Source organism: Mustela nivalis (genome assembly GCF_964662115.1).
Source record: "Mustela nivalis genome assembly, chromosome: 2".
In the NCBI taxonomy this organism is placed as follows: Eukaryota; Metazoa; Chordata; class Mammalia; order Carnivora; family Mustelidae; genus Mustela; species Mustela nivalis.
The window spans coordinates 170,317,565-170,344,598 of NC_139021.1; the positions used below are offsets into that span (position 1 = coordinate 170,317,565).

Here is a 27,034-nt window from a genome sequence, read left to right on the forward strand (position 1 = left end):
GATGGCTGCCTCCAGAGAAGTAGGTTCTAGACCTGAGTTCGCTGGTCTGCTCAATTCAGATCCTACCCTGGAGAAGAGGCCATGGCTCCTGGTGAGTTTCTGCCACAGTTCCTCCTCTCAGCTGAGGTGGAGACATTCTAGAAGAGCTGCCTTTTTTGAAAGAAGGCAAGAGTCCCCCTTCCAAAAGCCATAACTGGAAAGGCATTGTTAGAAACTTAGAAGAGGGGACCCTGGTGCATTAGAATTAAAAGGAGTAGAGGCCAAGTTGGGAGGGCAAAGAGCATTTACATGACTCGATCACCTACTATGTGCCAAACCCTTCAGATTTTTCTTTAATCTCAGTAATCACACTGATCCCATAAGGCAGAAATACCCAAGACAGTATTTTCAGGGTCTGCATCTACCCTGTGTACCCATCCATCTAGAAGGAGATAAACCACTTTGTCAAGGTAGAGCAGGGAGAGGTGATGAACAAAACCTACCCACAACTCTTAACGATCACAGTCATGGAAAGAATCTCACGCTAGCTCTGCTCGTAGAAGAGAAGTCTCTATCCTCCTTTCCCTGTTCCCATCCCTTGGCAGTTTCTCTGTCCTTCTCTCCTCCTTTGTAACCGAAATGCTGCTTCTTCTCCCAGGAATCCCACGGCCTCCACACCCTCCAGATATATCTCCGTACTACCCGCTATCGCCTGGCACCGTAGGACAAATCCCCCATCCGCTAGGATGGTTAGTACCACAGTAAGGAGTTCCATTTTTTTAATTCCCTTTTTGTTTCTTACATGGGCATGCTTATTATTTATCCTGTGCGTGTGTGTGCACATGCGTGCGTGTGTGTACATGTGTGTGAGTTTCGGAAGACAGGGTTGGTGGGGGAGGGTGGCAGGGGGTGCTTGGGGAAGATGCTCCACGAGGTGCCCCATGGGGAAGCTGGCGAGTCAGTAGCCCTTCGGATGGGCCATGTAGGAGAAACATTGTTGATACTTAGCATTCTGAACCCACAGTCCCCAAAGACTCTGGGTTTCTATCTGTGAACAAGGGTGTCCTTCAGATACTTCGGGAATGGCAGAGGCGCTCAGGGCTTCTGTCAGAGAAAGCCGGTCATGGCTCTTCTGCTGGTGGCAGCCCAGCCTGGAGGCCTGTTGTTGGTTTGAGGCAGCACGGGAGTGGCAACAGGCATGATGTCATTTTGAAACAGGGTGAGAGTGGGCGGGGTTTCCCTAGAAGCCCCTGACCCCTTGCCGCATCCTGACCATTGCTCCCAAGGCTGGCAACGAGAGTGGAAAGGGTGCCTGTTGGGACAGACAGTATGCAGCCAGCATCTCTCTGAGATTCTTGGTTCACCTGATTGTGAGGGGCGGGGGTGGGGCTTTGGAAATCCCTCCTGTAGCACACAGAGTCTAACTGAGTGTCAGCCAAGGTTACTGGCAGTGCGCAGGGCATCAAATCGTCTTTTACTATTTATCTTCCTTTCACCCAGTCTTGCTTTTATAGTACCATCCATTAACCTTCCTTAAGACGACTTGAAAAATGTGTATTTCCGAGCCAGAGTAGAAAGGCCTTTACTGCATAAGCATACCACGCGCAAGTGTGTGTGTGTGTGTGTGTGTGTGTGTGTGTGTGCATGTAATATCTGTTTTGTGATTGCATTCTTGTGTATGTATTTCTCCATGTGTACCCGTGATCGCTCCTCTAAAAAACAAGGACAATTTGTTGTCTTAACAGAAATATGTCCTGGGTTAAACTCCGAAGTTTGGGTTTTGGGGAAGACCCCCCTGTTGTAGCCTTATAGAAGATACAGTCTGGAATAGTTTGCCCAGTGTTTCTCTCGTGGAACACACTCTATCCTGTTCTGTGAAAAACAGCTTGAAGTCTGAAGTAGCTGTACAAAATACTGACCGTGGGTGTACTTTCTGTTGATTTTTTTTCTCCTTCATTTTGTTGGGGGAGGGTAGACACGGACGTGAGCTTGTATCCCATTCCTTCCTCAGAAAATGGGGCCATATTCCTGGATTCGTTCTCTGTCATCCCTTGCCCTGTTCAGCTGATGGGCAGATATTTGAAGGCTAGATAAAAAGGAATAGCCAACTCAGACAACCCTCTGTCAGAAAAAGTTGTGTGTCTTTCATGAGGATGCTATTTTGCATGTTGCTGTATTTTTTAATTATTGTAATGAGGTGTGATTGTCTATTGGTTACCCACAATTCTTCTTGGGGACTCTCCCCCCGGTAACTCTTGTCAACACTTGTTAATTTGACAAAAGGCTACAAATTAAGCTCTGTTAATTTAATGTTTTCTCACCGAGATCTAAATACCGAAAGAGGCCCAAAGCGTAACTGAAGTCCTTTGATTCACTGCACTTTATTTTGGTATAAATTTACATTCATTATTGTTTTCCTTTGGATGTGTAGCCCTCAATTAGTGTGATGGCTCCATTAAAGCAAGCGAGACTTCGCCTTTAATTATTACAACAAAACACCTAGTTTCAGCTTGGGGAGAGGGTCTCTATTGACATAAGCAGAGGTTATAAAATTTAATTAGCCATTCCTATCAGATTTATGGCATTCAAATTGTTCTGTGTTTCTTCCCTTTGATCCTTCCTGTACAATCCCCAAGATTTTTGTTCTGATCAAATGAGAATAAAGCTTACTGTGCAGAGAGAACTTTCCCTTTTTCTTCTTTTTCTTTTCCCCACCCCCACCCTTGTTTGCACTCTCTTACTTTGTACCCCCCTCTTTTTTAGGCAAGGTCAGCCAGTGTACCCAATCACGACAGGAGGATTCCGTCACCCCTACCCCACAGCTCTGACTGTCAACGCTTCCATGTCCAGGTGAGTTCCAAAACGGGGGCCTCCAACCAAGTCAACCATGGGGGACTTCTCAGGAAGTGCTCTAGATGGTTTCCAGGCCATCCAGCGGCCGCTTCTTCAAGTTATCCTAATGGTCTAAGACCAATAGGGCATTGGGCTTTACTCCTAGAAAACACTAAAAAAATTAACCTGAACTTCTAAGATAGGTGATATCAAAGTTTTGAGGTTGAACTGGGTATCGATGTATTGAGCAGTATTTTTTTTTTTTTTTTTTTAAAGACTTAAGGTGGGGAAAAGTAGTTAGGACAATACAGAACTTTTTAAAATGTTGTTTCTCTGTTGCCCTATACTGGGTAAGAACAGAAAGGGTAGAAGTCTTTTGTTTTTTTTTGTTTGTTTGTTTTTGTTTTTGTTTTTGTTTTTTTTTATTTGACAGAGAGAGATCACAAGTAGGCAGAGAGAGAGAGAGGAGGAAGCAGGCTCCCTGCTGAGCAGAGAGCCCGATGCGGGACTCGATCCCAGGACTCTGAGATCATGACCTGAGCCGAAGGCAGCGGCTTAACCCACTGAGCCATCCAGGCGCCCAAGGGTGGAAGTCATTTTAATACTACGTAAAGGAGGGGCGCCTGGGTGGCTCAGTGGGTTAAGCTGCTGCCTTCGGCTCGGGTCATGATCTCAGGGTCTTGGGATCGAGCCCCGCTCTCTGCTCAGCAGGGAGCCTGCTTCCCTCTCTCTCTGCTTGCCTCTCTGCCTACTTGTGATCTCTCTCTTAAAAAAAAAAAAAATACTTCGTAAAGGAGAGTTTGAGGAAGGGTATGGTCTTTTCAAAATTAGATTCTTTACTGTCAACAAGAAGGGACACCCATGTCCCAACACACACCTCTGGAAAGTAGTACTAACCCAAAGAATTAGAAGGGGAGCCCCCTCCCTGCTCGGCAGGAAGCCTGCTTCTCCCTCTCTCGCTCCTCCTGCTTGTGTTCCCTCTCTCGCCGTGTCTCTCTCTGTCAAATAAATAAAATCTTTTAAAAAGCAGGGGGAGGGAGCCCCATATGGAATTTTAAGTTGTTTATTAGCCACAGTTTTAAAGAGGTTCAATATCAAGGAGGGAAACCCAGGTGAAATTCTTTTTAAGGAACTGTTTCGTTCAACCTATTGTCAAAATATTCTCATTTTGACATTTAGCACTGTAAAGCAACCGTCAATGAGATTTTACATTCTGTTTTGTACTTTGTTTTTTTTTTTTTAATCTGGTATGTATTTTACACTTAACAGTACTTCTCAATTTGGACTGGCCACATTTCAAGTACTCAAAAGCCACGTGTGGCTGGTGACTACCACACTGGCCTATGTAGCTCTAAGCCTTGGAAAGCTTTAAAAAAAAAAAAAAAAATCGTGTGTGCAGAACAGGAATTTGAAAATAACCCATCAAATAGCCCGCAAAGAATTCCTACACCTAGACAAAGGACAGAATGATGTTTACTTTCCTTAATAGGGGAGGATCTTCAACTTCTAATTTAAATATTTTGGGTCACAAGCTCCGCACTGACTTCTACTTCGTATGAAATATTTTGCTGTGTTTATTTGGATAAAAATGGTGACTTCTTCCTTTAAAAAAAAAGAAAAAGTGGTGTGTGCTTATGCATTCATATATCTCTAAGCACATAAATATGTGTGTAATATGCACACACAGATACACCCACTTGTGTGTACCTGGATCTTTCTAATCCCCTGTTCTCCTTTTCCTCCCTCTAATTAATTCTGGCTAATTTTTCAATGAGTGCTAGTTTATTTACAAACTGGTTGGCAGCAGTAGGCTAAAGTAGTCACTAATCGCTCCTAATGATAGTTTTACTTTCTGTTCATCTGATTTTCAGTCAAGTTAATTAAATCGGTGGAGGTTTAGACTTTCCTGATGGGCTACAACAAGTAATCCATTTTGATGATGGCCCATAATTAAATCAGCATGCATTACATGGCAAGGATGCTGTCCCTAGCATCTTCCCCCAACCTCCATGGTCTATATGGGAACCCAAGACCAGAGGGAGGGTTGGAGAGCTAGGATAAGCCAACCCTTTTTCCTGCTTACAAAACAGTAATGCTGGTGGGGGAAAGAGTAAGAATCCCATTCATGAAGAAAATCAGGCTGTGGTGTACCTCCCATTTGTAATTATACCGTAGAGATCCCAAAATTTTAAAGATCCAGTCCCTACATGGGGTAAAGGGATCTCGGTTTCAAAATCCATACCGATATGGGTTAGGCGGGAAAATGCCTTTGCATCCTCTTCTCCAGTGAAAAGACGAAGGTTACGTTCATTAACTAATGTCATCACCACCTTGCAAAGCATGGGAACGAATTGGGAGTCTCCGGGACGAGAGCTGCTTCGGAGAGCAGCTCCTAATCCGCAGCTCATCTTCCCTGCAAACCAGCATTTATCATACCCCTGATTGTTGTTCATGTTTGTTTATTTGGTGCCTTTGAGAGGTGAAAAGCAGTGAAGGAATTGTCGGATAGGGATTGGGGTTAAGCTTATCGATTGAATTATCATTAGGAGGTTAGCCGATGATTTAGAGGTGGGCAAAGGGGTGGTGGAAAGGAAGGGAACAGTGGGAGGAAAGGTTAGGGGCTCAGGGTGCAGGGGGAGGCCGCCGATTCCCCAGGTAGGCCTTATGAAAGGTAGCTAGTTAAAAAGCGTATACAGCAAATTAAATACATTATTGTGGTAATGGGGCGACAGAAGTATGGGGCTATTATACTTATGGCAGTTATAGGAAATGTAGGCAGCTTGCCCTGTTCCAGAACACCCTTTGATATTCATTCTATTCAGCAGCCGGGGCCAGGACTTCTCAGAATTAAGTGATGGGTCATTATACTTTAAACACCATGGAGAAGCCTAGATTGGCAATTAAACAGCTCTTGCTGACACTCACTTGTGCCACCCTGTGACCCCCTTTAGATTGAGATGTTGGAGCTCCGGGCCCTCAGCCTGCTAAATTGGTGCAAGGCTCTTCTCCTGACGAGAGCGGGCTCTGAAATCTGCCGGCTTCAAAGGGAGCGAGATCATGTATAAACCATAATGTGGGTGCACCGTGGCTCACAAAAAATAAGGCAGGAAGAGATGAAATGTTACCAGTGCAAGGGGGAAAATGAGAGAATAATGACAAACCTAATGCAACTCAAAGCAGGATTGTTGCACGAGGAAAATGCATCCCACTGCTTGTGCATGAAATCAAGGCCGCCAGATGACATCCAGTTAACAGAAACGTGTCAACAGTGAAGTAAAGTGAGAGTGAGCAAGAGAGGAGCCCCTGAGACAGCCAGAAACAAAAATTAGTTGTCCTTAACAAGTTAAGGTTCATCATTATATTCTGGCTCGGAGCCATAAAAGCAGACGGGGGTATATAATGAGCTGCTTAGAATTTTTAGGGTGTTTATCGCATTTCATGAAATAGTTGTCCGCAGAAAGGAATTTCTTGAGCCAAGGTGTGCCTGCACACACCCCCCCCCCCCGCCGACGCCCAACATCCTGGTTCTTTTTCTGCTATATATTCGTCAGACAGATGAGTATGTGTGTAGGCGTGTGAACTTGGAAGTGTTCGTTCCCCGTGGCCTGCACTGGAAATTTGGCCCCACCCCAAAATGTGCTGGAACTGTAGTATCTGCCTGTGGTGTTGGCGGTGGGGGGTGTCCCCACACCCCCCCCAATCTACTACCTACACCATACACACGCAGTGTTTCTCTGTCTCTCCCCCCTCCCCCCTTCTCTCCCTCTGTCGTCCCCACCTTCCCCCTTCTCTCTCTCTCTCATGTCTGTACACATATTCTCATTCAGCAAGAAGAGAACATATGTATTTGAGGAATGTCAAGCCTTTAAAATTCGCAGTAAAAGCTGCCACTCCACCCACCGCTTCACCCAAGGGCTTCCAAGAACACATGTTCTTAACTTCTGTTTCCTCAGAGGCCCTCATGCAGTGGGAAGGAGCAGGGAGTAACATGGGAGCCCGAGTGCCTTCCGAGGGTTTGCTTTTCATTTTCTCAGGGAAAGGGAATGAGCTTGTTTGTTTTTTCTTCCTCTTTTTCTCTTCGACTCTTTCCCTCCCCCCCTCTTTTCTTTCCATCCTTCCTCTCATACATCCTAAAGGATTTACATGGTTCTTACTAAAAAATCGTGTCATTGTTACCAAACTTTGATACTGGCTTTAATTTGTAAAAGGCAGTGACAGGAGAGAGCCACATCAGGGTGGAATTTCTGAGTCAAATGTCCACTCTGAGTCTGGGCCCCTTTAGAAATCTGTCTTGTGCATTGGTATTTTCTCCATTGATCTACGCAGATTCAGTTAGTTAATTTTTTTTTTTTTTTAACCATTTTCAAGTTCACATTTGCTACATTATTTGGGTGAAATGGAAAATCTTTTCATCTCCAGTCCACATAGGAAAAGAACCTTATAAATGCAGGGTCCTCTTGAAGTCACCCTCAAAATAAGCTCTTACTAGCACCTCCACTGCCCACCAGAACTGGCTGCCTAGAGGGCAGGTCTTCATTCTCTGGATGCTCTATGGGACTGTTCTGGTTTGGATTTATTAAGAAAGCATCCACTGCTTGATCTGGTTCTCCTTCCCCCAAAGAGTGCCCACCTGCTCACTTGCCTAACCTGGACAGGTCGGAGCCTGTCCATGTTGTTTCTCTCAGGGTTCTACCCTTTTTGCCCCTCACCCTACTATTCTCTACAGTGGTATGTGTTCTCGTAAGAAGGGTGATTCTTCTAACCCAGTACAACTCCTGGCGACTCCAAGCATATCAGAAAACATGAAAGCTGTCTGTCTGATCCCGTTGTTTGTCACTCCACATGTGGGCCAAGATGAGCATTTTCAAACTAGCTCTTTATGTTCCGGTGAGTTTTCATGGTAGAGAAATGCTAATTCAGGGCCCAAGGGGGTTTTAAAGAACTTCCTTAAAAATGGACTGTATTAGAGGAGAAAACAACCTTTATTCATAGAGTTACCACTTGGATAATCATTTAGAAGGCCTTGGAAGGCATAGGCAGCCTATTAAGTGAACGTAATTTAGGAATACTAGAATTACAGAGCAGGAGAGGGTATATGCATCCGAATTCAAAGCTCCATTGATGTGTGTGTGTATAAAATACAGCTTTTTTTTTTTCATCTTTCCATAAGTGGGCATAAGCTTATGTAAAATATCTGTGATTTATGAAGAGAACCAGATAGGAAGTATTTGGATTTTCCCCATCTTCCTGCCTCACTTTCTCTCATTCCTGTCAAAACGATGGGGCACACCAGCAAAAGCAAAAGAAAAGTTTTATTGTACTCTATCAGCAGAATTTGGCTTAATGCGGCATGTATGGCGTTGTCATAAATGTGTGCTTCAGCCACGTTAATATTTTATTCAGCTGTCCATATGCAACAATAGATTTCACCTTTCATTCTAGAGCTGATTAGAACTTAGGAAATTGTCTTCTTAGATGCCACTAATAATGCCTCAAAAAACAAGTGGACGTGTGATTTCCAGCAGGTAGTCCGAGCCTACTTTTCCACCCAAGTACATCCGTTGTATTTGTCTTTTGCTAAAGATGTTAAAAATCATAATGTCTCTTGTCAGTAGCAATAATGAAGGGGAAGATTGGCTTTAATGACATTATGAGAATCATTATGTTTAATTTATCACTAATTAATGCTGACAGGTTTCATATGCCTTGGGTTGCTTTCATGTGAGTGTTACGTGCTGGGTTTTTTTTTTGTTTTTTTTTTTAATTGTGTGTACATATCCCTCCCCATTCATTCATTTTGATTCTGACGATTTACACAGCTTCCTGTCTTCCAGGTTCCCTCCCCATATGGTCCCACCACATCACACTCTACATACGACCGGCATCCCCCACCCGGCCATAGTCACGCCAACAGTCAAACAGGAATCCTCCCAGAGTGACGTCGGCTCACTCCACAGCTCGTGAGTGTTACTCTTTCGGTCACTTTCTGCTTCCGCATCTTGTCTAGCCTGTTGTTGATGCCGTGGCTGCTGGGTGGTGGCCCTGCCTGTGGCTGGCCATGATACGAGTGCCTCGGGTAGACCTGTGTCCTCAGACAGGCTCGGATTTGCACCCGTGTCCCCACCCCTCACCCACGACTGAACGTTTGGAAGCCTGTCCTGCGAGCGCGAGAGGCACCAGCCCAGGGGACACTGGCCACGCTGTTCTTCCCCGCCAGCCCCCCGGCTTAGGAAAACAGTGTGCCTGGGACACTCGAGGAAGTGATTGTGAAATCGTTCTCTTCCCCCACACACCTGCTGGGATGTTTTTGTTCCATTTTCCAGGCTGGAGAAGACCCACAGTGGAAGCGTGCTTCTCCTTCAGAACTGCTAGGTTTGGGTGTTGAGCCGCCGGGGGTTGCTGGGTTCTCTGGGGAAGTGGGACCTTGCCATTGTTGATGGGGTTGTGTTTGTCTGTTCTGCCTATATCCAGAAAGCATCAGGACTCCAAAAAGGAAGAAGAAAAGAAGAAGCCCCACATAAAGAAACCTCTTAACGCGTTCATGTTGTATATGAAGGAAATGAGGGCAAAGGTCGTGGCGGAGTGCACGTTGAAAGAAAGCGCGGCCATCAACCAGATCCTGGGGCGAAGGGTAGGTCGCTCCTTCGCTGGGAGAAGGGGGATGGATGGACCAGGGTACAGTGGGTGGCATGGCCCGGTAGCCCTGTCCCTTCAGTCACATGCTGACTTCTTCAGTGCCTTGATGGGAGCATGACCAGAACGACCTTCTCCACACCCACCGCCATCTTCCCCAAAGTGAGGTTTTGTCTGAGCACTCCTGTGCGAGCCAGGACCCTGCAGAGCCGACCCGCCTGTTAGCCCCGGCCACAGGGTAGTTTGTGATGTTTTGTCTGCCTCTCCCCGCCTCTGTGTCCCCTCCAGTGGCACGCACTGTCCAGAGAAGAGCAAGCAAAGTACTACGAGCTGGCCCGGAAGGAGCGACAGCTGCACATGCAACTGTACCCCGGCTGGTCTGCGCGGGACAACTATGTAGGTGTTCATTTTTTCTCAGCACCGGAGTCTGTAGAGACGTGTTGGGGGGATTCCTCTGCCCAAAGGGAGTGCTACCTGCCACCTTAAATCAGGCCTTAGAACCATACACTCTGCGCACTCCTGGGACCAGGAGCCTCCTGTCTGAGCCCCAGTCTGGGAGGTTGAGGGGAGGTTGGGGGAAGGGCGGGGGTCTTCGTCCTGGCTTCCAGTACGGCTCCATCAGCAGGCCAGAGTTCTTCAAGGAGGAGGGAGGAGGGCCGTGTTCTGTTGTTCCAGCTCGGGACTGTGGGGTGGACTTGGGGCTGTGCACGCCTTCTTGCCCAAGTGTTCGTAAGGATCCGGCTCTGGATGTGCCTCAGTCTTCTCAGCAAGGGTTCATGGGGCCTGACAGGGAAGGCCTTGGGTAGCAGTGGAGCGAGTTTAATTCCTCCCAGGCCTTCCAGCAGGGCCTTGGCCCTTACGAGGGAGAAAAGGACCAATTGCCCTGCGCTGTGGTGCAGGACAAGTTGGAAATCTAGTTCCTCCTGAGAGGGGCACGGTGGGAGGACCCTGCGAGCAGCCGGCGGCAGTCTTCCTCTGGTGGGGTGCGGGAAAGGCCTCGGGTCCCCTGAAGGGTCGGGAAAGGGTCCAAGCCACATGAGGGGTCTTCTAGGGCTCTGTGTTGACTGCAGGATTTGCCTAATTTCCTCCCCAGGGTTTTGGGAGACGCGGTGGGATTGTTGCTGTCACTACTCACAGCAGTTTGACGCCCAGGATTGCTGTCCTCGCCTGACCTTGCTCTCCGCTCCCCGTTATTTCTTGTTCCGCATTTTGCCCAACGTCCTTCTGGCTGGCTCTCCTCCCGGTGGAGGACGTGTCTCTTATTTCACCTGATGCTTTTCTTCCAAGGCATTTGGTGTTATAAAGTGATTCTTAACCATTCACTCTCTAGGGTGGTGAAGGCAAAGCTTGCCTTGACTTCAGTGGTGGGCTTCTCCTCCCATATCTGGTCAGTGGCGTGGAGCCGTGGCGGGGCCTTCCTCCCGTGCACGCTCCTGACCTAGCTCTCCTATGGATGTCTGTGGTGAACACGCTCTCTCTGTCCATGGGTTGAGATCAGTTCAGTTAGTGCTGGTCGCAAGTGTGCCCACACAGTACTAGGGGACTTAGTTGTGACTCTCAAAACTAATCTGCCATCAAGAAGCCACAGATACGGGCGGGAAACTGGGGGTCCCGAGCAGATGCCGTCTTGCGCTTGTTCTCACGGTTTCCCATACCTGTCAACCTGTGCTTGCTAGTCTGCTCTTCCCTGTGCAGAGAAGAGGGGTACGGAGAACACAGACCATTGGGCTTCACCCCCACGTCTTCATCACTGCCCCCAGCCGCCACCCTTTGGGTCTCAGTGGCCTTGGCTGGCCGCACAAGGCTCTGTTCCTCCTGGGAGTTGAAATGGGAATTAGTGCCGGTATCTCTCAGTGGAATGTTTGCTGTGGTCAGGGCCCTTGTCACTCGCAGATGGTCATGCACCGGGTCGTAGCTGCTTGGGACCTTTCCATTCGCCCTCAGCATGTGTACATGGGGAAGCCTTTCTTCTGGAATGGAAAGGAAGAAGATGAGAAAGTGAATGCTCTCCCACAGGCTTGCCGCTCACCCCCACCTGACCTCAAGGTGGAGATTTCCAGCAGCAGGCCAGCTCTGTGGCCTCCACATGCATAGCCATCTCGTTTCAGGACACTCTTCTCCTGGCTTCGGGTCAGAAGCTCTTAGAGTTTACCTCCACCTTCTACCTGCTACAGACCTAACTAAGTCTGAGTGATCTAGAATGGTAACACAGAGAGGAATTCTGCTCCCCTATAGATATCGTATCCCCAACAGACATTTGGGGTCATGGTAGGGCCTTCATGTACAGTTTTGCAGGATGTGCACTGCACAACTCTAGGGAGTGCCATTTACATTATGGCCTGTGTGCATGGTGCCCTCTGGAGTTGTGCAGGGGGAGATCTTCACAAAGATACACAAAGGCCAACTTCGTGTTAGCTTCAAAAGAATGCTGCCACTGACTTGCCCAGGAGTCAGTCAGAGAGGCATTGCCCCCGGCTTTCTGTGAAGTGCTTTCTAGGTTTTAGAAGGTCCATGAGACACTTAAAGTGATTTCAGCTCAGCTTCACATTCAGAAGAAGCTCAGTATAATTAGGGGAGCCTCTGACAAGACTGGAGAGAAAGTTTAGAGGTAGATCTAGATGTAGGACTGAAGGAGCTTTATCCCTCATACATGGTGGTCGGACTCCCACCATGGCTCCGTACACGTGAGCATGAACACACACTTGCACTCTGCCTTCCCATCTTCCCTCCCTTTTGTGCCCCAGAAAACGGTCTGTGGAGCCAAGGGTCAGAGTTCAAGGTCTTATGGGTTTGACTGTGGTGCAACCTATCAGGTTTGGGTTTTTGTCTTAGCTGACTCGACATAGGAATTCCTGTACATTACTGTGGTTGTTATAAAGTCCAAAAGATTCTTCTAGGAAAAGTTTTCTGAGCAAACTTCATGCCTCATTCATGTTCCTGCTTTTCCAGTCAAGGGACAATGGAAGCCTTAGTAAAATAGAACAGTCACATTTGGGTTGTTGGACTTGACATCTTCTGGGGGCACAAGAGAAAAGAGTTTGGTCCCATAGTGCTGTCTGGCCCCTGTATTAGAACATTGTTGCTTTTCTAGCTCTTCCAGATTACGTAAAGGACACAAATCCGAAGCCATTGCTTATCTCGAATTCCCCACCCCCTACCACCATATTTGGGCCTTTTCTTTTGTTACATCTAAGGAGAGAAAGGGATGGCTGCCCCCCTTGAGACGTGTGTCCCTCATCACTAAATCGTGTTTATTAAGCTCTTCCTGTCCTTTTCTGATTAAGACACAGTTCCTGTCCTCTGGAAGCCCTTAGTTTAAACGAGCCTATCCTCCGTCACCTCAACTATGTGTCCTAAACCGACAGCTTCCCACGGGGCCTAGAACTTTGAGCTGCCTTTCAGGACATATGGAGGGAGATAGGAGATGGGCGGGCACTGTATTAAAGCGGAAGTGACTGAGAACCCGCTGGCTGTGTGGATGCCAACACTGCCAGAGTCACCACGGTTTGGGGGGCCCCACTGAGTGTTCACTCAGGCGCCTAAATAAACTGAAACTAGCCCTTCCTGCCTTTTCCTAGATGGCCAGGCAGCACTTCGCTGCTCCCCAGGAAAGGCACAAACATGAAGACAGGCTGCCGAGGCTCATGAGAGGGCCCCATGAACTCCTTTTATTTTATTATTTTATTTTTACATTGTCTATCAAGGGCGCGCTCGGGTGTCTCAGTCAGTTAAGCTTCTGAGTCTTGGTTTCAGCTCAGAGCATGATCTCAGGGCTGTGAGATCGAGCCCTGTGTCGGGTGAGCCTGCTGAAGATTCTGTCTCCCTCTTCCCCTCCCCCTGCTCACACACGTGTGGGCACACACACACTCAAATAATCTTTTTAAATTGTTTATCAAGGAGTAGAATATATCTCTCAAAGTTTCAAACTCAAGGCCAAGACAAACTTCCTAAATGGTATGGGCCCAAGTTCTGAGAGAAAAAAGGGGCTTTCTTTGAGCCCTTGGATGGAGCTAAAACCGTGGCATCTCCACCGTGAGGTTCTCATCTTTACAGGGCCTTAGGGGTTGTCAAGTTGACCACCTGTCATTCTTGTTTTTCCCTCCTGAGTTCATGTCCACATACCATGAGAACTTTAGGCAGAGATAATATTTAGATGTTCAGAAACAGACGTGTAGGCTAGTCCTTTCATTTGTGATACTGCATATGTACCCACCATCTGACCCAGAAGGATGGGACCAGCCCTGACGAGCTGAGACCTAGTTTCAGATCTGTGGGGATGCAGTCAGCTCTAAAGAGCTCAGCCCTGTTCCCATGCCACATCCCCAGTCACGAGCAGACAGTACAGGTACAGGTTGGAGAATGTCAATGACCTTATGCGATCCCTCCCCTGTAATCAATTAAAAACCTTCCACAGAGAGCAAGGGGTTAAATATGCAGGCAGCACAGCCTAGTAGGTAAGGTCTGTGGAACCAAGACCTCCTGGGTTCCCATCCTGGCCCCAGCATTTGCTAACTGTGTGATCTCAGCTAACAAACCCTCTCTGACTGAGTTTTCTTCTCCGTAGAATTAGAATGGTGATAGTCCCTGTTGTATAGGATTGTGTGAGGGATAAACAAGTCAGTGTGGATAGCGTACTTAGAATCAGGCCTGGTGCGTCGTATGTGGTCAGTAAACGTTAGCTGTTGTTACTAGTATAGCCCCAGTTAAAGCTTTTGGTTTTTAATTGAGTAGAAGGACCTTTTGTCCTTAAAAAGATTTGTGTGGAACAAGGGTGGGGGGTGATTTTCTTAGTCCACATGGCCATCTCCACAGTCATTTGTCTTTGGGCTCTTGGTCCACCCCCAACCCTGTCTCTCCACACCTCCCTAAATCTTCCTTCATCAGCTCTCTTCTTCCCTTTATGGAATCAGATGCTCTGGGTCGGGATTGAGTTTGGACAGAGGTGTGTGGGAAAAGAGATCTTTCCTTCATCCCCCGCTGACCCCTTCTCTTCCCCTTGCTGAGTGTGTGTCCCTCCAGCTGGAGCACGACTAAAGGGCATTTGGATTGGGGCGGCGGCGGGGGGGCTCAGAGACATTCTGGGAGCCATGGGTGTGGACGGAGACAGCGGTGAGCTCCCCGTCCTGCCTTCTCCTTCCAGGGGACCCAGATGCCCTCCTCCCATCTGTTTTCTGAAATAATTTCTTGTGTTTCCTCTATTCATCTAGGGGAAGAAGAAGAAGAGGAAAAGGGACAAGCAGCCTGGAGAGACCAATGGTAAGTTGGAGGAAGGAGGAAGGAGCGGAATTCTGAGGACCACTCTCAAACCTTAGATTCCTCTCTGGGGGAGGCAGGAGGAATTCAAGGCCAGGACATTGTGGGGGAACCCATCCTAGCCAGCCTTTTTGTGTATGCATTTTAATTAATTGCTTCACGACTGTCCTTTTAAAGCTAGTAACATTCATTGTTGCATGAAAAGCACATTGTAATTCTAGTGGAATGTGTTTTTAAATAACCACAGAGCCTGGAACAGGAGGGGTGGTAGGCATGCCTATGCGGGATTTATGCAGTCTGCTTATTTTGTCTATGTCTTGTAGGGATGAGGAAGGGGCCGGGGGAGTAGGCGGGGTGTGTGCGAGTGTTTGATATTAACTGGGCTGTTCCTGAATGTTCTGATGCATGCCTTTACAGTGGTAAATTGCACCCAATTTAAATTAAGGAGGTTTGTCATTCTCTAGGAGAAATTAGAAATACTGCATAGGCAATACCAGAAGGTCCCCTTGGAGAAGGCCAGGCTTTTACAAACGACAACAAAAATTTTGAAGGCTTTGTATAATTTGTTCTTTTTTTTCAGAACACAGCGAATGTTTCCTAAATCCTTGCCTTTCACTTCCTCCGATTACAGGTGCTAATGTCATTTTGAGTCATTAAAATAGTCGATAAACTGTTTTTTTAATTTTTCTTGCCATTATAGTTTTATTAACATTAAACACGTATGACATTTGAACATCCTTTAAAATGACCATCTACACGGTTTCGTATGTTTCGGTAGATTTTTTTTCAGTTGCTTTTGTTTTTGTTTTTTGTTTTTTGTTTTTTGTTTTTTTTAATTTACTTTAACTTTCACTTTGTTTATTTATTTATTTTCCCCATAACAGTTGTTTAAGCAGTGATGACAGTGACTTAGTGTTGAACTAACTGTGCAAATTGAATATGCAGTATTTCTTTAAAAGAGACTGGTTAAAAAAACAAAACAAAACAAAAAAAAAACAAGCAAAAACCAACCAAAATGGAAGGAATTCAGTAATAAACCTCCTTAATCTAATGGCATTTTCCGTTGCTCCCACTAAGTTTTCTCACGCAAGCATGCATCCGCACGCAGTAGAATTATTTTCTCCTTTGCTTTTTTTTTTAATTTTAGTTTTTTTCTTCCTTTTGCTTTTCTGCTCCTAATTTGCAAATCCACTAGATTTTACTGACTGTACCTGCTTAAAAGCTGCTATGAGCTTCTGACTAACCCTGACCAGCTGGCTCATTCACACTGCCTGTTCACCTTCATCTGTTTTCCTGTTAGTAGTCATGAAAATCGGTTTAAAAGAAAAAGAAAGAAAAACATTTCAAAAGCTGCAATATCCCAGTACCACAATCCCCTTTTCTTTCTTTATTTCTTTCTGTTTTGTTTCATTTTGTTGTTTTTATTTGTAGTTTTTTTTTTTCCTTTGTTGAAACTGTTGTACTCTGAGAAGGAAAAAGCATGTTACAAACCTAATTCCCTCCTTCGCTTTATTTTCTTCTTTAAGAAAAACCAATTGAGAGAGAGCTAGGGGGAAAAAAAAAAAAAAGGAAAGAAAGAAACAGCAAAGCAGAACCAAAAGAAGAAAAATACTATTTAAAATTTAGTTTTTTCAGTATCTGACTTCCCTTTATCCGCTCAAAACGAATCGGAGAGACAGTCCTTAAAGAAGGGATACTGCAGCTTTATTTGCAACAGCTAATTTCACCAGTTGAATAAGAATGTGATTTTTTTTTACCTTTTTTTTTCTTTTTAATTAAAGAAAGTTAAAAATCGAAAGTCGATATTTTGTAATTAGTAACCAGGTCATTGATTTATTCCCTTTTTTATTTTTATTTTTTTCTTATTTGTATCTTTCTCTCCCCCCCTCCCCTCTCTCTCTCTCTCCCTCTCTCTCTCCCACGTCCTCCTCCTCTGCTCGCTTCTCTCTTGAACTCATTCAGACCTGAGCGCTCCTAAGAAATGCCGAGCGCGCTTTGGCCTTGATCAACAGAATAACTGGTGCGGCCCTTGCAGGTGTGTATAGATTTCCCAGATTCGCTGTGCTGGTCTGCAGCTGGTCTCTTCGGTCCTTCCCCCCCTTCTCTGGCCTGTTGCTTTATAGCTCTGTGTGTGGATCTTAGGAGACATGAGGGCACGGGACACTGCTCTGTGAGGGATGTGCTTGTCCTCCCCGCTGCTGCTAGCCAAAATGCCACTGTAAAACAGCATCATTTGTGCCTCCTCGGGTCAGCGACAGCCAGCCCCAGCGCGCCCCCTCCCAGGGAACGTTGCCTGCTAACCCCCTTCCTCATGACCACCCAGGATGGGGCTCAGTGACATCCATCGTAATCCTGGCCTAGGTAGAAGCAAACAACAACGTCACCTTCTCCCCTCCTTCTCTTCTATTTTTTAATTTATTTTTCCTTGTTGTTTTTTGGTTTCTGGTTGTTGTTTTTTTGGTTTTGGTTTTTTTGTTTTTTGGGTTTTTTTTGTTTGTTTGTTTTTGTTTTGTTTTTTTGGTGCGTGTTTTATCATTTTGTTTTTATTTTTTTCCTTTTGCCTCATAGAAGTCTTTTCCTTTCATGTCCTTGGTGAGGGAAGACAGTCAAAGAGAGCCGAGGTCCTAGAGAAGACGAGTCAGCAGTAGCTGAGATTTCACAGCAAACTGAGCATGACCCACCATTGTGTTGTATTTTTTGTGTTTACCTTATGCTAACAGATGCAAATACTCCAAAGAAGTGTCGGGCACTGTTCGGGCTTGACCGACAGACTTTATGGTGCAAACCGTGCAGGTATATGACCACTGTGAGGCCTTTGGGAAAATCAAAGCACTCTGTCCTTCTGCTACCTCAGTGTGTCGATATATTTTGACCTCGTTCCCATCTACTTCCCTACCGGCATCAATGACTAATGATCCTCATCCTTCAAAATTTCCTTGCTAATTTTATGCTGTATCCTGTCCCCACTTTCTCTTTCTCTCTTTCCCCCTCGCTCTTACGAGTTACATACCCAGATCCCCGGTGGTAAGACTGAGACCACCCCTCTCCCGGCCAGGAATGGGCACTTACCCTTTTGCTTTGCAAGCCAGCATCCTGGACGGGCCCGGTCCGTGGCGTGTATTGAGCTTAGATAGAGCCACCGGTGCCAAAGGTTTGAAGGAGCTAAAAACTTGGCAGCAAGAGCCGTCCCTGCGCACTTGAGAGTCAAGACACTTGGAGAAGGGCTCTGGGGCAGGCGTTTTTTGGTTCTGTTCTGTTTCATTTTTCTTTTATGTTTAAAACCCACATGTCTCTGGACAGAGGAGCCTGGTTAGCTGACATTGTTTTACAGTGCTGCAACGAAGCGTGGCATTGAACGGCACGCACCAGCTGAAGGGGTGCGGGCAGTGCGTTGTGCAGTCCCGTATTGCAGCGTGGCTAGCCTGCGGAAATGCACACATGTATCGTATGTGTTTAGAGAGAGAGCGAGAGAGAGAGAGAGATTGAGAGCATTGCTTCCAGAATGAACTAGAAGAGTCCAAATTGAACACCCACGTTCCACCTGCAGGTTTCCATCCAACCTGTAATTTCAGGGAAGGTGTAGGGTACTTCCTTCTTGGTGGAGGGATGCCAACTCGTTCCTGTCTCATTTCCTTTCCTTTAATGACCACCTTTGGTTAAATTTGTTGTTTCTTTGTTCTGATACAAGCAGTCTTTGAATTTGGAATATTATGATGGTAGGTATCTCAACACCCCCTAAACACGCCTCCCTGTTTGTAGTGCCTCCTTGTCGCGTGTCCCTCTCCTTCATGCCTTTGCCATGTGTTCCGTGTTTAGACGTTAGATCAGATGTCCATCCCATCACGTGCATGCCCACGAGTCTCCCGTGTCTCGTCCCCTCCCCCGGTGCCTTACGAGGGATGGGCTGAGTTGGCCTCAAGTTCCAGACGTTTAGGGGAGAGAGGGCCCGAGCTTCTTTACTGAGAGAGAACTCCACAGACAACCCTCTGGGCCCTCTGAGTGAAGGTTCCAGGCCTGGAGAGAGATCCTCCAGCTGTTCGTTCTGTGAGACGGCAGTGTTCATGGAGGTGACAAATACCCTTCCTGCACAATCCTGGGGTCTTCTCTGTGCCCCACAGTAGAGTTTCCTGCAGAGGTGGATGAAGAATGTTAGGGATTAGAGTAAGGCAGACCCAGGGAGGACAGGTCTAGGCAGTGAGTTTGTGGCAGAATCTTCTCGGCGCTGAGGAGGAAGATGATTGGCTGCAGAGTCCTGGTCTGAGGTGCCCTGCCGTGCTGAAGGGTTTCTCTAATCGCAGGGCTCCCTCCCAAGCCGGTTTCTCACCATCTCTAGAAATGGGTGGCTGAGACCATTGTGCCCACTTGCATATGGTGTGTTGCCAGATTGGTGTCTATTTTATCAGGGGGTGGTGAGCGGTGGTGGTTTAGGAACCCCCCACTTTTTTGTTTGTTACAGAAACAGTTGCCTCAAGTTAGACTTGACTTTTTTTTTCCGAAAGTGACTGTTCCTAACATTGACCGGGATGGACACCCCTCTCAGACACAGCCTGAACATCGTTTCAAGCCAGGGTGTGGGGTCTGCCTCAGGGGCCAGAGGTTTCAGGACATTTTTACCACAAAAAAAAAAAAAAAAAAAAAAAAAGCAAAGACCAAAATCCTTGTAGCTGCCTCATAAACATGATTTTCCAAAAGCGCAGCTCCGAAGAGCCGGCAGTCAGCGGGGCGGGCTGCAGTCCCTTGTCACTCCTCAGCATTCTTCCCACCGTGACACTGTTAGAACTTTCTCGGTGGCCACTTTGATTCTGCGTGGGGTGTTTCTCAGACCCTGAAAGCATCAGCAGATGCATTTGAGCTCACTCCCAAACAGGATCAGGAAGAACCCTTGGTTATCCTTCCAGAATAAATCCATGGGGAGCTAGAAGTGGAATTTTCAGAGGCCGCCCCTTGGTTGGAGATGGAGCCTGGGTGGGGGAGGGTAAGCGGATGGGTTTTGCCCCTTTTTGCCTCAACTTTTCCTCTTTGCCAGGATCTGGCTTGATGCTAAATCAATAGGACAAAATGTTCCTTTAAAAAAACGGAAAGCAGTTACAAAATGAGGCATTTTCTGGCCCGTCAGAAGTGTGTGTGTGTGTTCCAGCTGCCTTTCGCTTGGCCACCTGTTAGAAGGAGTGTCTCGCTGTCCTTCATGATCTTCATGTCCCGTGTTCAAAATGCTTCCACTCATCCCCTCGACGTGGAAACCTCTGTGTCATCAGGAGGGCGGGTGGGTGAGGGGACCGGCAGGCGCGTTCCTAGCCAATCAGGACTCCTTGCTCGCTACACAGGGTTTCTAATTTTATTTGACATTTGAGGACATTTTAACAAGATTCTGTTTTGAGCCCACCAAGTTGCTTTCCCATCTTTTTACTCTGCCCTAATATAGCATGGAATGCTGCTTGACGTCACTCCCCTGTTTTCCTGTTTCTCCTTCTCTCTCCCCGCACCCTCTCCTTTGTCCTTGTGGCTCTCACTTTCGCTTATGCCCTGCCCCCATCCCCACCCCTCCCTTCTCCCATTTTTTAAAACGCATGGACATCTTCGTTTTTTAAGCATGTTTTGATCTGCAGGCCAAGGTGGTTTAAAACTCTGAGAGGCTTCATTATGTATGTTGGTTTCTGGGATGGCAGCAGAACCCTCAGTCTGTTTCAATCTATCCCAGAGGAGAAAAGGAACCTTTCCAAAATGAAAGTGAGGGGGGCTGCCCTTGCACCCCTAGAGTTCCTTTCCACCCAGAGGGGGATCAGGTAGACCCTGAGGCCTCCACCCGGTGGGTCTCCTCCTCTGGGAGGCCGGGAAGGCCAAGCATGTTCCCACCCCTCCCTCCTGCCATCTTGCTGAGTCTACACCGCACGCACCGAGGGGCATGCGCAGAGACCTCTGGGGCACAGACCCAAGGAGGAACTCCTCACACGCCCTTCCTTTCAAAGCCCAGTGACATCTGACACCAGGCAGCATCTTCCTGCTTTCTAGGGATGGGAAGCCAGCCGGCGCTTACACACTTGTTTTTAGACAGAGTGTTATCAGTCATGGTTTTAACTGGATTCAAGGGCTCCTTAGGACAGCACATTCCCTGGATCTGCATTATTTTTATTGCATGAGTGGGGTTGAGTCCCAGGATCCCCTTTCCTACCAAATATCATCCCCACCGGACTGGGATTCATAGTAGGAGAAGCTTTGAGGTCATATGCTCAATTTCTTGAATCGATTTCCCCAACCTCTGATGATAAGCAAGAAAGTCTCTGAAAGTCTCATTCCTATTTCTTATGTAAACAGGAAGTGTGGAGGGGAGATTTGGGGTTTGGTGCAGGGCAAACTTAGTCTTTCCGGCTTAAACACGAATCCACGATGACCCAACCCCACCAGGTCCATGCTGTGGTGTCCCCCCCGCCCCCGCACTTCTTCTTCGTCGTCACTTCCTTGTGACACCCTGCGCCCTCCATTCACTGGCCTCGGCACAGTGACCAGGACAAGGCGCCCTCCATCCCATGCTCACTGTCTCTCCTTCCAGCCTTGTCACTCTGGGGTGGGGGAGGGGAAGACCCCAAATCTTTAAAAAACAAAACAAAAACCCCTGCAAAAAAATGAAGTTTGAATCATAATTTAATCCACAACCTGCAGGCCATACAACCAGTTATTCTTGTTCCTTTGGATCATTTTCTGTTTTTCTTATTCTTCCCCCTCCCCACCTTCGTTTATCCTCTTCTACCTGTTTTTGGTGGTTTTTTTTTTTCTTTTCGTTTTTGTTTTCGTTTTATTTTTTATTTTTGTTTTGGTTTTTAATTTCTTTTGTTTTACTTTTGTTCTCCCCTTCCCCCACCCCCCACCCCTGACTCTCTCCTGATTCTCACCTCTCTTGATTTGGTGTGGTTCTTAACAGACAAAGCCCGTAAGCTTTCTGGGCGCCAGCAGCCTGGTGGTGGCCGTGGTGGTGGCATTGGTGGTGGTGGTGGTGGTGGTGGTCGGTGGTGGTGGTGGCGGTTGGTGGTGGTGGCAGTCGGTGGTGGTGGTGGCGGTGGTCTGAAGACCTCTAAGCCTCTTGCTGGCACTGCCTTCAGCTCTGTGGGCTCAACAGTCAGCCTTCTGAGAGTTTCATATGGTGGGATAGGAGGCGCCTGGGGAAGGAGCTGTCTTTCTCTTTTCACACACACACACACACACACACAGGCCACTGGGAGTGGCGGCGGGGACAGAGGGGACATGTGATGGGCTAGCCAGGGAGTGTCGAAGCCGAAAGAGCGAGAACACTGTTCTCAGTCGATGTCCGCATGGATGCAGCCGCTTCCTGGCAAACAGGTGCTGCCTCCTCCAGTCGGCTCACTGGTATCTGGGCCGGGGTGGGGGCGTCGGGGTGTAGTGGGGCAGGGGGAGCAGGTAGGTGGGGGGCCTGGTCCTCGGCTCCTACAGCTCCTGTAGCGTGGGTCCCCAGAGCAGGCTTAGACGGGGCGATAGCCAAGTGAGCCCGGCACCCTGGCCACGGGCCATGCCGGGTCTGGGGGCAGAGGTGACTTCGACTTGGCTCTGAGCATTAGATAACTCTCTCCCTTGGCATCTTTGCCCTTTATTCACAGATAACTCTCTCCCCCTGTTTCTAGGAGAAAAAAAAAGTGCGTTCGCTACATACAAGGTGAAGGCAGCTGCCTCAGTCCACCCTCTTCAGATGGAAGCTTACTAGACTCGCCTCCTCCCTCCCCCAACCTGCTAGGCTCCCCTCCCCAAGACGCCAAGTCACAGACTGAGCAGACCCAGCCTCTCTCGCTGTCCCTGAAGCCCGATCCCCTGGCCCACCTGTCCATGATGCCTCCGCCGCCTGCCCTCCTGCTTGCCGAGGCCGCCCACGGCAAGGCCCCCGCCCTCTGTCCCAACGGGGCCCTGGACCTGCCTCCCGCCGCCCTGCAGCCGCCCATCCTGTCCTCCTCTCTTGCACAGCCGTCAACATCTTCCTTACATTCCCACAACTCTCTGGCCGTGACCCAGCCCCAGCCGCTGTCCCTCGTGACCAAGTCGTTAGAATAGCTTTAGCTTCGTTCGCCCCGCCCTGGTCGGTTTGCGTAGTGTTGCGGTTTTTGCTTTTCTTTGTCCCCCCCACCCCACCCCCCAGCCTCCTGCACCCCCCCCCCACCCCCTCACCCCTCGGAAAGGTTTTGTTTTGTACTCTTAATTTTGTGCCACGTGGCTACATTAGTTGATGTTTATGGAGTTCATTGGTCAATATTTGACCCATTCTTATTTCAATTTCTCCTTTTAAATATGTAGATGAGAGAAGAACCTCATGATTCTACCAAAATTTTTATCAACAGCTGTTTAAAGTCTTTGTAGCGTTTAAAAAATATATATATATACATAACTGTTATGTAGTTCGGATAGCTTAGTTTTAAAAGACTGATTAAAAAACAAAAAGGAAAAAAAAAAGAAGCAATTTTGAAGCAGCCCTCCAGAAGGAGTTGGTTCTGTATTATTTGTATTAAATACGAGCTTGCGAACCAATCATTTTACATCTGGTTTTTAAACCATAAGGGCACGACGAATGCAGTGCCATATTCCTTTTTTTTTCTCTGTGTGAAACAACTTTAATTGTGATGTTACTTGTTATTGTTTAAATGTACAGAAACAAAGGGTTAAATGTGTTAATATACCTTGTTCCATGGTGTTGTTCTTTTGGGGGGAGGGGGATGCTACTCAGCAATTAATGGAATCACAACGCTGTTGGACCAGTAGTATTTATTGCTTTAGAGATTGCTTGTCGAACCTGTACGTTGTCCCTTTTAAGATATGTTTTACTTTTTCTTGAAACTGTATAAAGTTTTTTTTCCCCTTAGCATAAGCATCTTATATATAACAACTCATTTGTACAAGGTTTTTAAGTTTATATATAAAATGTGTATATATATTTTTTTGTTTCTCTTTTTGACTTTTTTTTTTTTTTGGCTGTATGAAACCCAGATGCCGCCAAATGGACATTACTAGTTGCATTAAAGGATCAGTAGCATTAACGAAAGTTGCTTTAAAAGCCATTATGTAAAACAAGACTTGAAAATTAGCGAGGGAATTTTAGCGAGATGCTGTGTGAGCAGCCGTGGGAACCAACCCTGTTTCTCCTTTGAACCATAGTCGGCAGCTCTGTACCCTTAGGACATGGCCTGACTGTGTGCAGAACTTTATGTGCCAAAATTCTCAGTGACTTTAGCTTTCTCCCTCTTTTTGATGCTGTAATTTTTGTTCATCATGTTTTGCTGTGATGTTACATAGGTAGATTTGTATGTAGTTTTAATGTCACTTATAACAAGATGTGTTTGGTAGCAGATTGTCCAGAAAGCATTTTAAATGAAGAGGTATAAACCCTTAGGGGCCAAAATTCTGTATATTAGATTACTCTTAAAGGAAAAACCAGCTGCCGCTTTTATGTACACGTATGACATACAAATAGGTGGCAAACTTTACAAATAAAAAAAACCTAGGCATGTTGATGTTGCAAAATGCTGTATAAAGCTGAAACCCGTTCATTCAGTGCCATTGTAGTTGACATGAAGCGATTGTAAAACTGTCTCCAATTTTTCTCTGGTTTATTAAAATGCTAACTATAACATTTTTTGTGAATACTTTGAATGTTTCCTAACAGTTGTGATGTTACTGTTCCGTTTTATGCTCTTACTCCAATTTCATTTTTAATGGTTTGGAAGCCATTTTTGTAATGAATAAATGTTCATGCTGTACAGTATCTGTAGCATGCCGTTCTGGATTAATAAAAGCAACTTAGTATGTGCAGATCAAGGCTGGTCAATTGTTTCTGTGATTTGGGTGTTCTACCCTGGGGGAAGCTTCCCCCGCCTTCTCGCCAGAGGACCATCTTCCCTGAGCTGAAACTTGAGGCCAAACCGTGGGGCTGGAGTGGGTGGTGGGTTAGGATGTGGACATCAGAAAGTGTTCTTGCCCTCTTTTCAGGGGTCGGTCTGTTGTTTTTTTTTTCTCTCATTTGCCATGCCAGAATTTATACCTGTGTACCAACTTAGTTCATTTCTATTTTATTTCTTTATTTTTAAAGATTTTTATTTTCCGGCTTAGTTCATTTCTGAAAGCAGAGCACAGTGATAGTCCATGTCCCGCTTCTGACTAGAAGTCAGTCATCTAGGAGACCTAAGCTGTCCTCCTTACGGGATCCAGCTTCAGAAGCGATTGAGTTCTGGTCAATGGCACTTAGTTCTCCAGAAATGGATTTAAGACCCTTTGTCGTTCCCGCTGAAGGACCACTGATGTGGAAGGAGTCTGACTTCTTCCTCTAAGAGTTGCATGCAGGGAGAGGTGCCAGGGTGTCGAACTGAAACTTTTCTCTGACAGTGAACAGATGTTGAGAAAGAAGGTTTGTAGAAAAGCGGATCAAGGCAAATCACTTAGCGGCTTGGATGGAGAAATCTTGCTGGGGGTGGGACTGAAGCTCTGCGGCCTTTCGCTGGTGAGGGCGAAAGTTCCTCATCATCACCACCCACCAGGGGCCACAGTGAAGATCTTCCTGAAATTTCCACGGCGATCATTTCTCAGGCTGATTAGGAAGGCTGGGCTCAGAAGAATGCCCCTGCTATTCGAAGGTTCGCGCTATGTCCCTTAGCTTTGGTGAAAGACCATTAGCCCCCCATTTTTGAGAACTGAAAGAAATCCAAAGAGGATTTTCGCTTTTACCAGAAAAAAAGGTGAAAAGCAAAGATAGCATTGAGTGTGTGTCTTGCAGAGAGTGGGTACTGAGGCCACGTGCCCTGGACCAGTGGCTCTGACCCCAGGAGCCTCACTCAGTGTCCAGATGCCAGAGCTCTGAACTGTGTCCCTGAACGTCTGTGCTTACCTCACTGTGTTTTGTGCATCCAGAAGCAAGATGTCTGATATCCTAAGGTATCAGATAAAGCTAAGGGAGGCTATTTTGGGGTCTGGAAATTCTCAAAAATGTCCCATATAAATTTAGGGCAATTGCTTCTATACGCCTGGATTTCTGCCTACAAAAGTTTCCCTAAGCACGCTCTACGTTCGGATAGCCAGGAGAACCTGTGTATGTTCTGCTTCTCTAGGACAACTGTACCTTCAAAGAACCTGATTTCCATGTTCCTGGAAGCGCTCGTGTTGCTGTTACGGCTACACAGGGTTGTCATCAAGGACTTTAAAGTCCCTTGGAAGCTCCGCTTTGCTCAAGCTAGTTTCTGTTCTGTAAAATCTCAGTATTCTGTTTTTGTTTGCTTTTGTATTCCCAGAGAGAATTGATTCTGGTTGTCCTTCCCCATTTTATTTTGCACACTAGGCACAGAGTGACCTTTGGAAACACAAATCAGAACAGTATCCGTTCTTGGTGGGGGCTACGAAGGCGTTTTGTGCCTTTTCTCCTTTAATGCTGATAGTCCCACCTGAGGTGGTTGTTTCCCCCACCCCCACCTCCCCCAGCCCACTTTATTTTCTAAAACTGGGTTTAGAAACTCTAAGTCTGTTTCTTGCCCAAGGCTGCACAGCTAATAGGGTGGGATTAAATTCAGATTATGCCTCTTTGTATCATTAAGATGGTCCTTCTCCCAAAGTGATGGGACGGTCCTGAAGGTGTCCTTGTTTGCTCTGTACACTCACCCACACACTTGTCCCTCTTCTGGAAGGTTCTGTTCTCCTGCAGGCCCACTTCCTGCCTGGTTAACTCCCCATCATCTTTCAGGTCTGAGCACAGACAATAGTGGGTGATGTCTCTCTCTCTCCTATGGTGCTCTTCTACTTTCCTGTTTTTCCCTCCCTTGCTTCCCTCATCCACCGTCATGTCAGTGGATGTGGCCTAGTTAGGCCACTAAGAGTGCCACTTAGCACCATTGACATCTTTTGTTGTGGGGGGGCTGTCCTACACACTGTCAGATGTTAGCATCCCTGGCCACCCTCCCACGAGATGCTGCAGCGCCCCCAGGACTGCATGGCATCCGGGAATGTCTTCAGACATGGCCATATACCCCCTGTTGGGGGGTGGGGGGAGCAAAATCATGCCCCGTGGAGCACCGCTGCCGTAGAGAACACTCCAAGAGGTCAGAACTGTGGACTTTATGTTCCTTGCTCTCTACTAAGGATCGGGTTCAGTGCTGGCACATAGGGGGTACTTGAACATATTTGTTGAAGGAAGGAATACGTGACATTAGCCAACTCGCTCTGTGTGTTTTGAGAACCAAAGGAATGGCGACTTTCCAGAGTGCTTCCAAACTTTGTGTTCTTGAGCTCCCAAGGTGTCCGTCTTTCCTAATGCTTCCAGCCATGCTGGAAGGTAGCTCAGTGGGCTTGTTGAAAAGCCCCAAAA

General features: G+C 47.0%; 2 protein-coding genes across 53 annotated transcripts in view; one reads left to right on the forward strand and one right to left on the reverse strand.

Annotated features, from left to right (window-relative positions):
- The window catches only part of TCF7L2 (transcription factor 7 like 2), a gene marked incomplete at its 5' end in the record, with an annotated part of 195,373 nt that extends 170,875 nt beyond the window's left edge, over positions 1–24,498 (forward strand). For 4 of the 50 annotated variants that reach the window (XM_082721376.1, XM_082721387.1, XM_082721425.1 and 1 more), the window contains 9 exons: positions 638–740; positions 2,743–2,829; positions 8,631–8,771; positions 9,283–9,442; positions 9,733–9,840; positions 14,652–14,700; positions 15,278–15,328; positions 16,660–16,732; positions 22,329–24,498. In XM_082721376.1, the coding sequence (XP_082577502.1) occupies positions 638–740; positions 2,743–2,829; positions 8,631–8,771; positions 9,283–9,442; positions 9,733–9,840; positions 14,652–14,700; positions 15,278–15,328; positions 16,660–16,732; positions 22,329–22,749 (1,193 nt within the window). In that variant the 3' untranslated portion in view covers positions 22,750–24,498. Of the gene's footprint in view, positions 1–637; positions 741–2,742; positions 2,830–8,630; positions 8,772–9,282; positions 9,443–9,732; positions 9,841–14,651; positions 14,701–15,277; positions 15,329–16,659; positions 16,733–17,417; positions 17,492–18,388; positions 18,415–22,328 lie in introns of those variants that run through there. The other 46 variants (XM_082721422.1, XM_082721382.1, XM_082721424.1 and 43 more) reach the window with 26 other exon arrangements.
- LOC309860010 (uncharacterized protein) lies at positions 8,106–22,604 on the reverse strand. Of its 3 annotated transcripts, XM_082721444.1 has the most exons (4): positions 22,522–22,604; positions 21,585–21,793; positions 17,767–18,119; positions 8,106–11,414 (listed from the first exon to the last, which is right to left on the reverse strand). In XM_082721444.1, the coding sequence occupies exons 3-4, from the start codon at positions 17,957–17,959 to the stop codon at positions 11,008–11,010; spliced, it is 600 nt and encodes a 199-aa protein (XP_082577570.1). In that variant the 5' UTR covers positions 17,960–18,119; positions 21,585–21,793; positions 22,522–22,604; the 3' UTR covers positions 8,106–11,007. The 3 variants fall into 3 exon arrangements, 1 of the variants encoding a protein (XP_082577570.1); XR_014309089.1 differs by lacking the exon at positions 17,767–18,119 and having other exon boundaries at positions 9,847–11,411; XR_014309090.1 differs by lacking the exon at positions 17,767–18,119 and having other exon boundaries at positions 9,847–11,414.
- Positions 24,499–27,034: the final 2,536 nt, after the last annotated feature.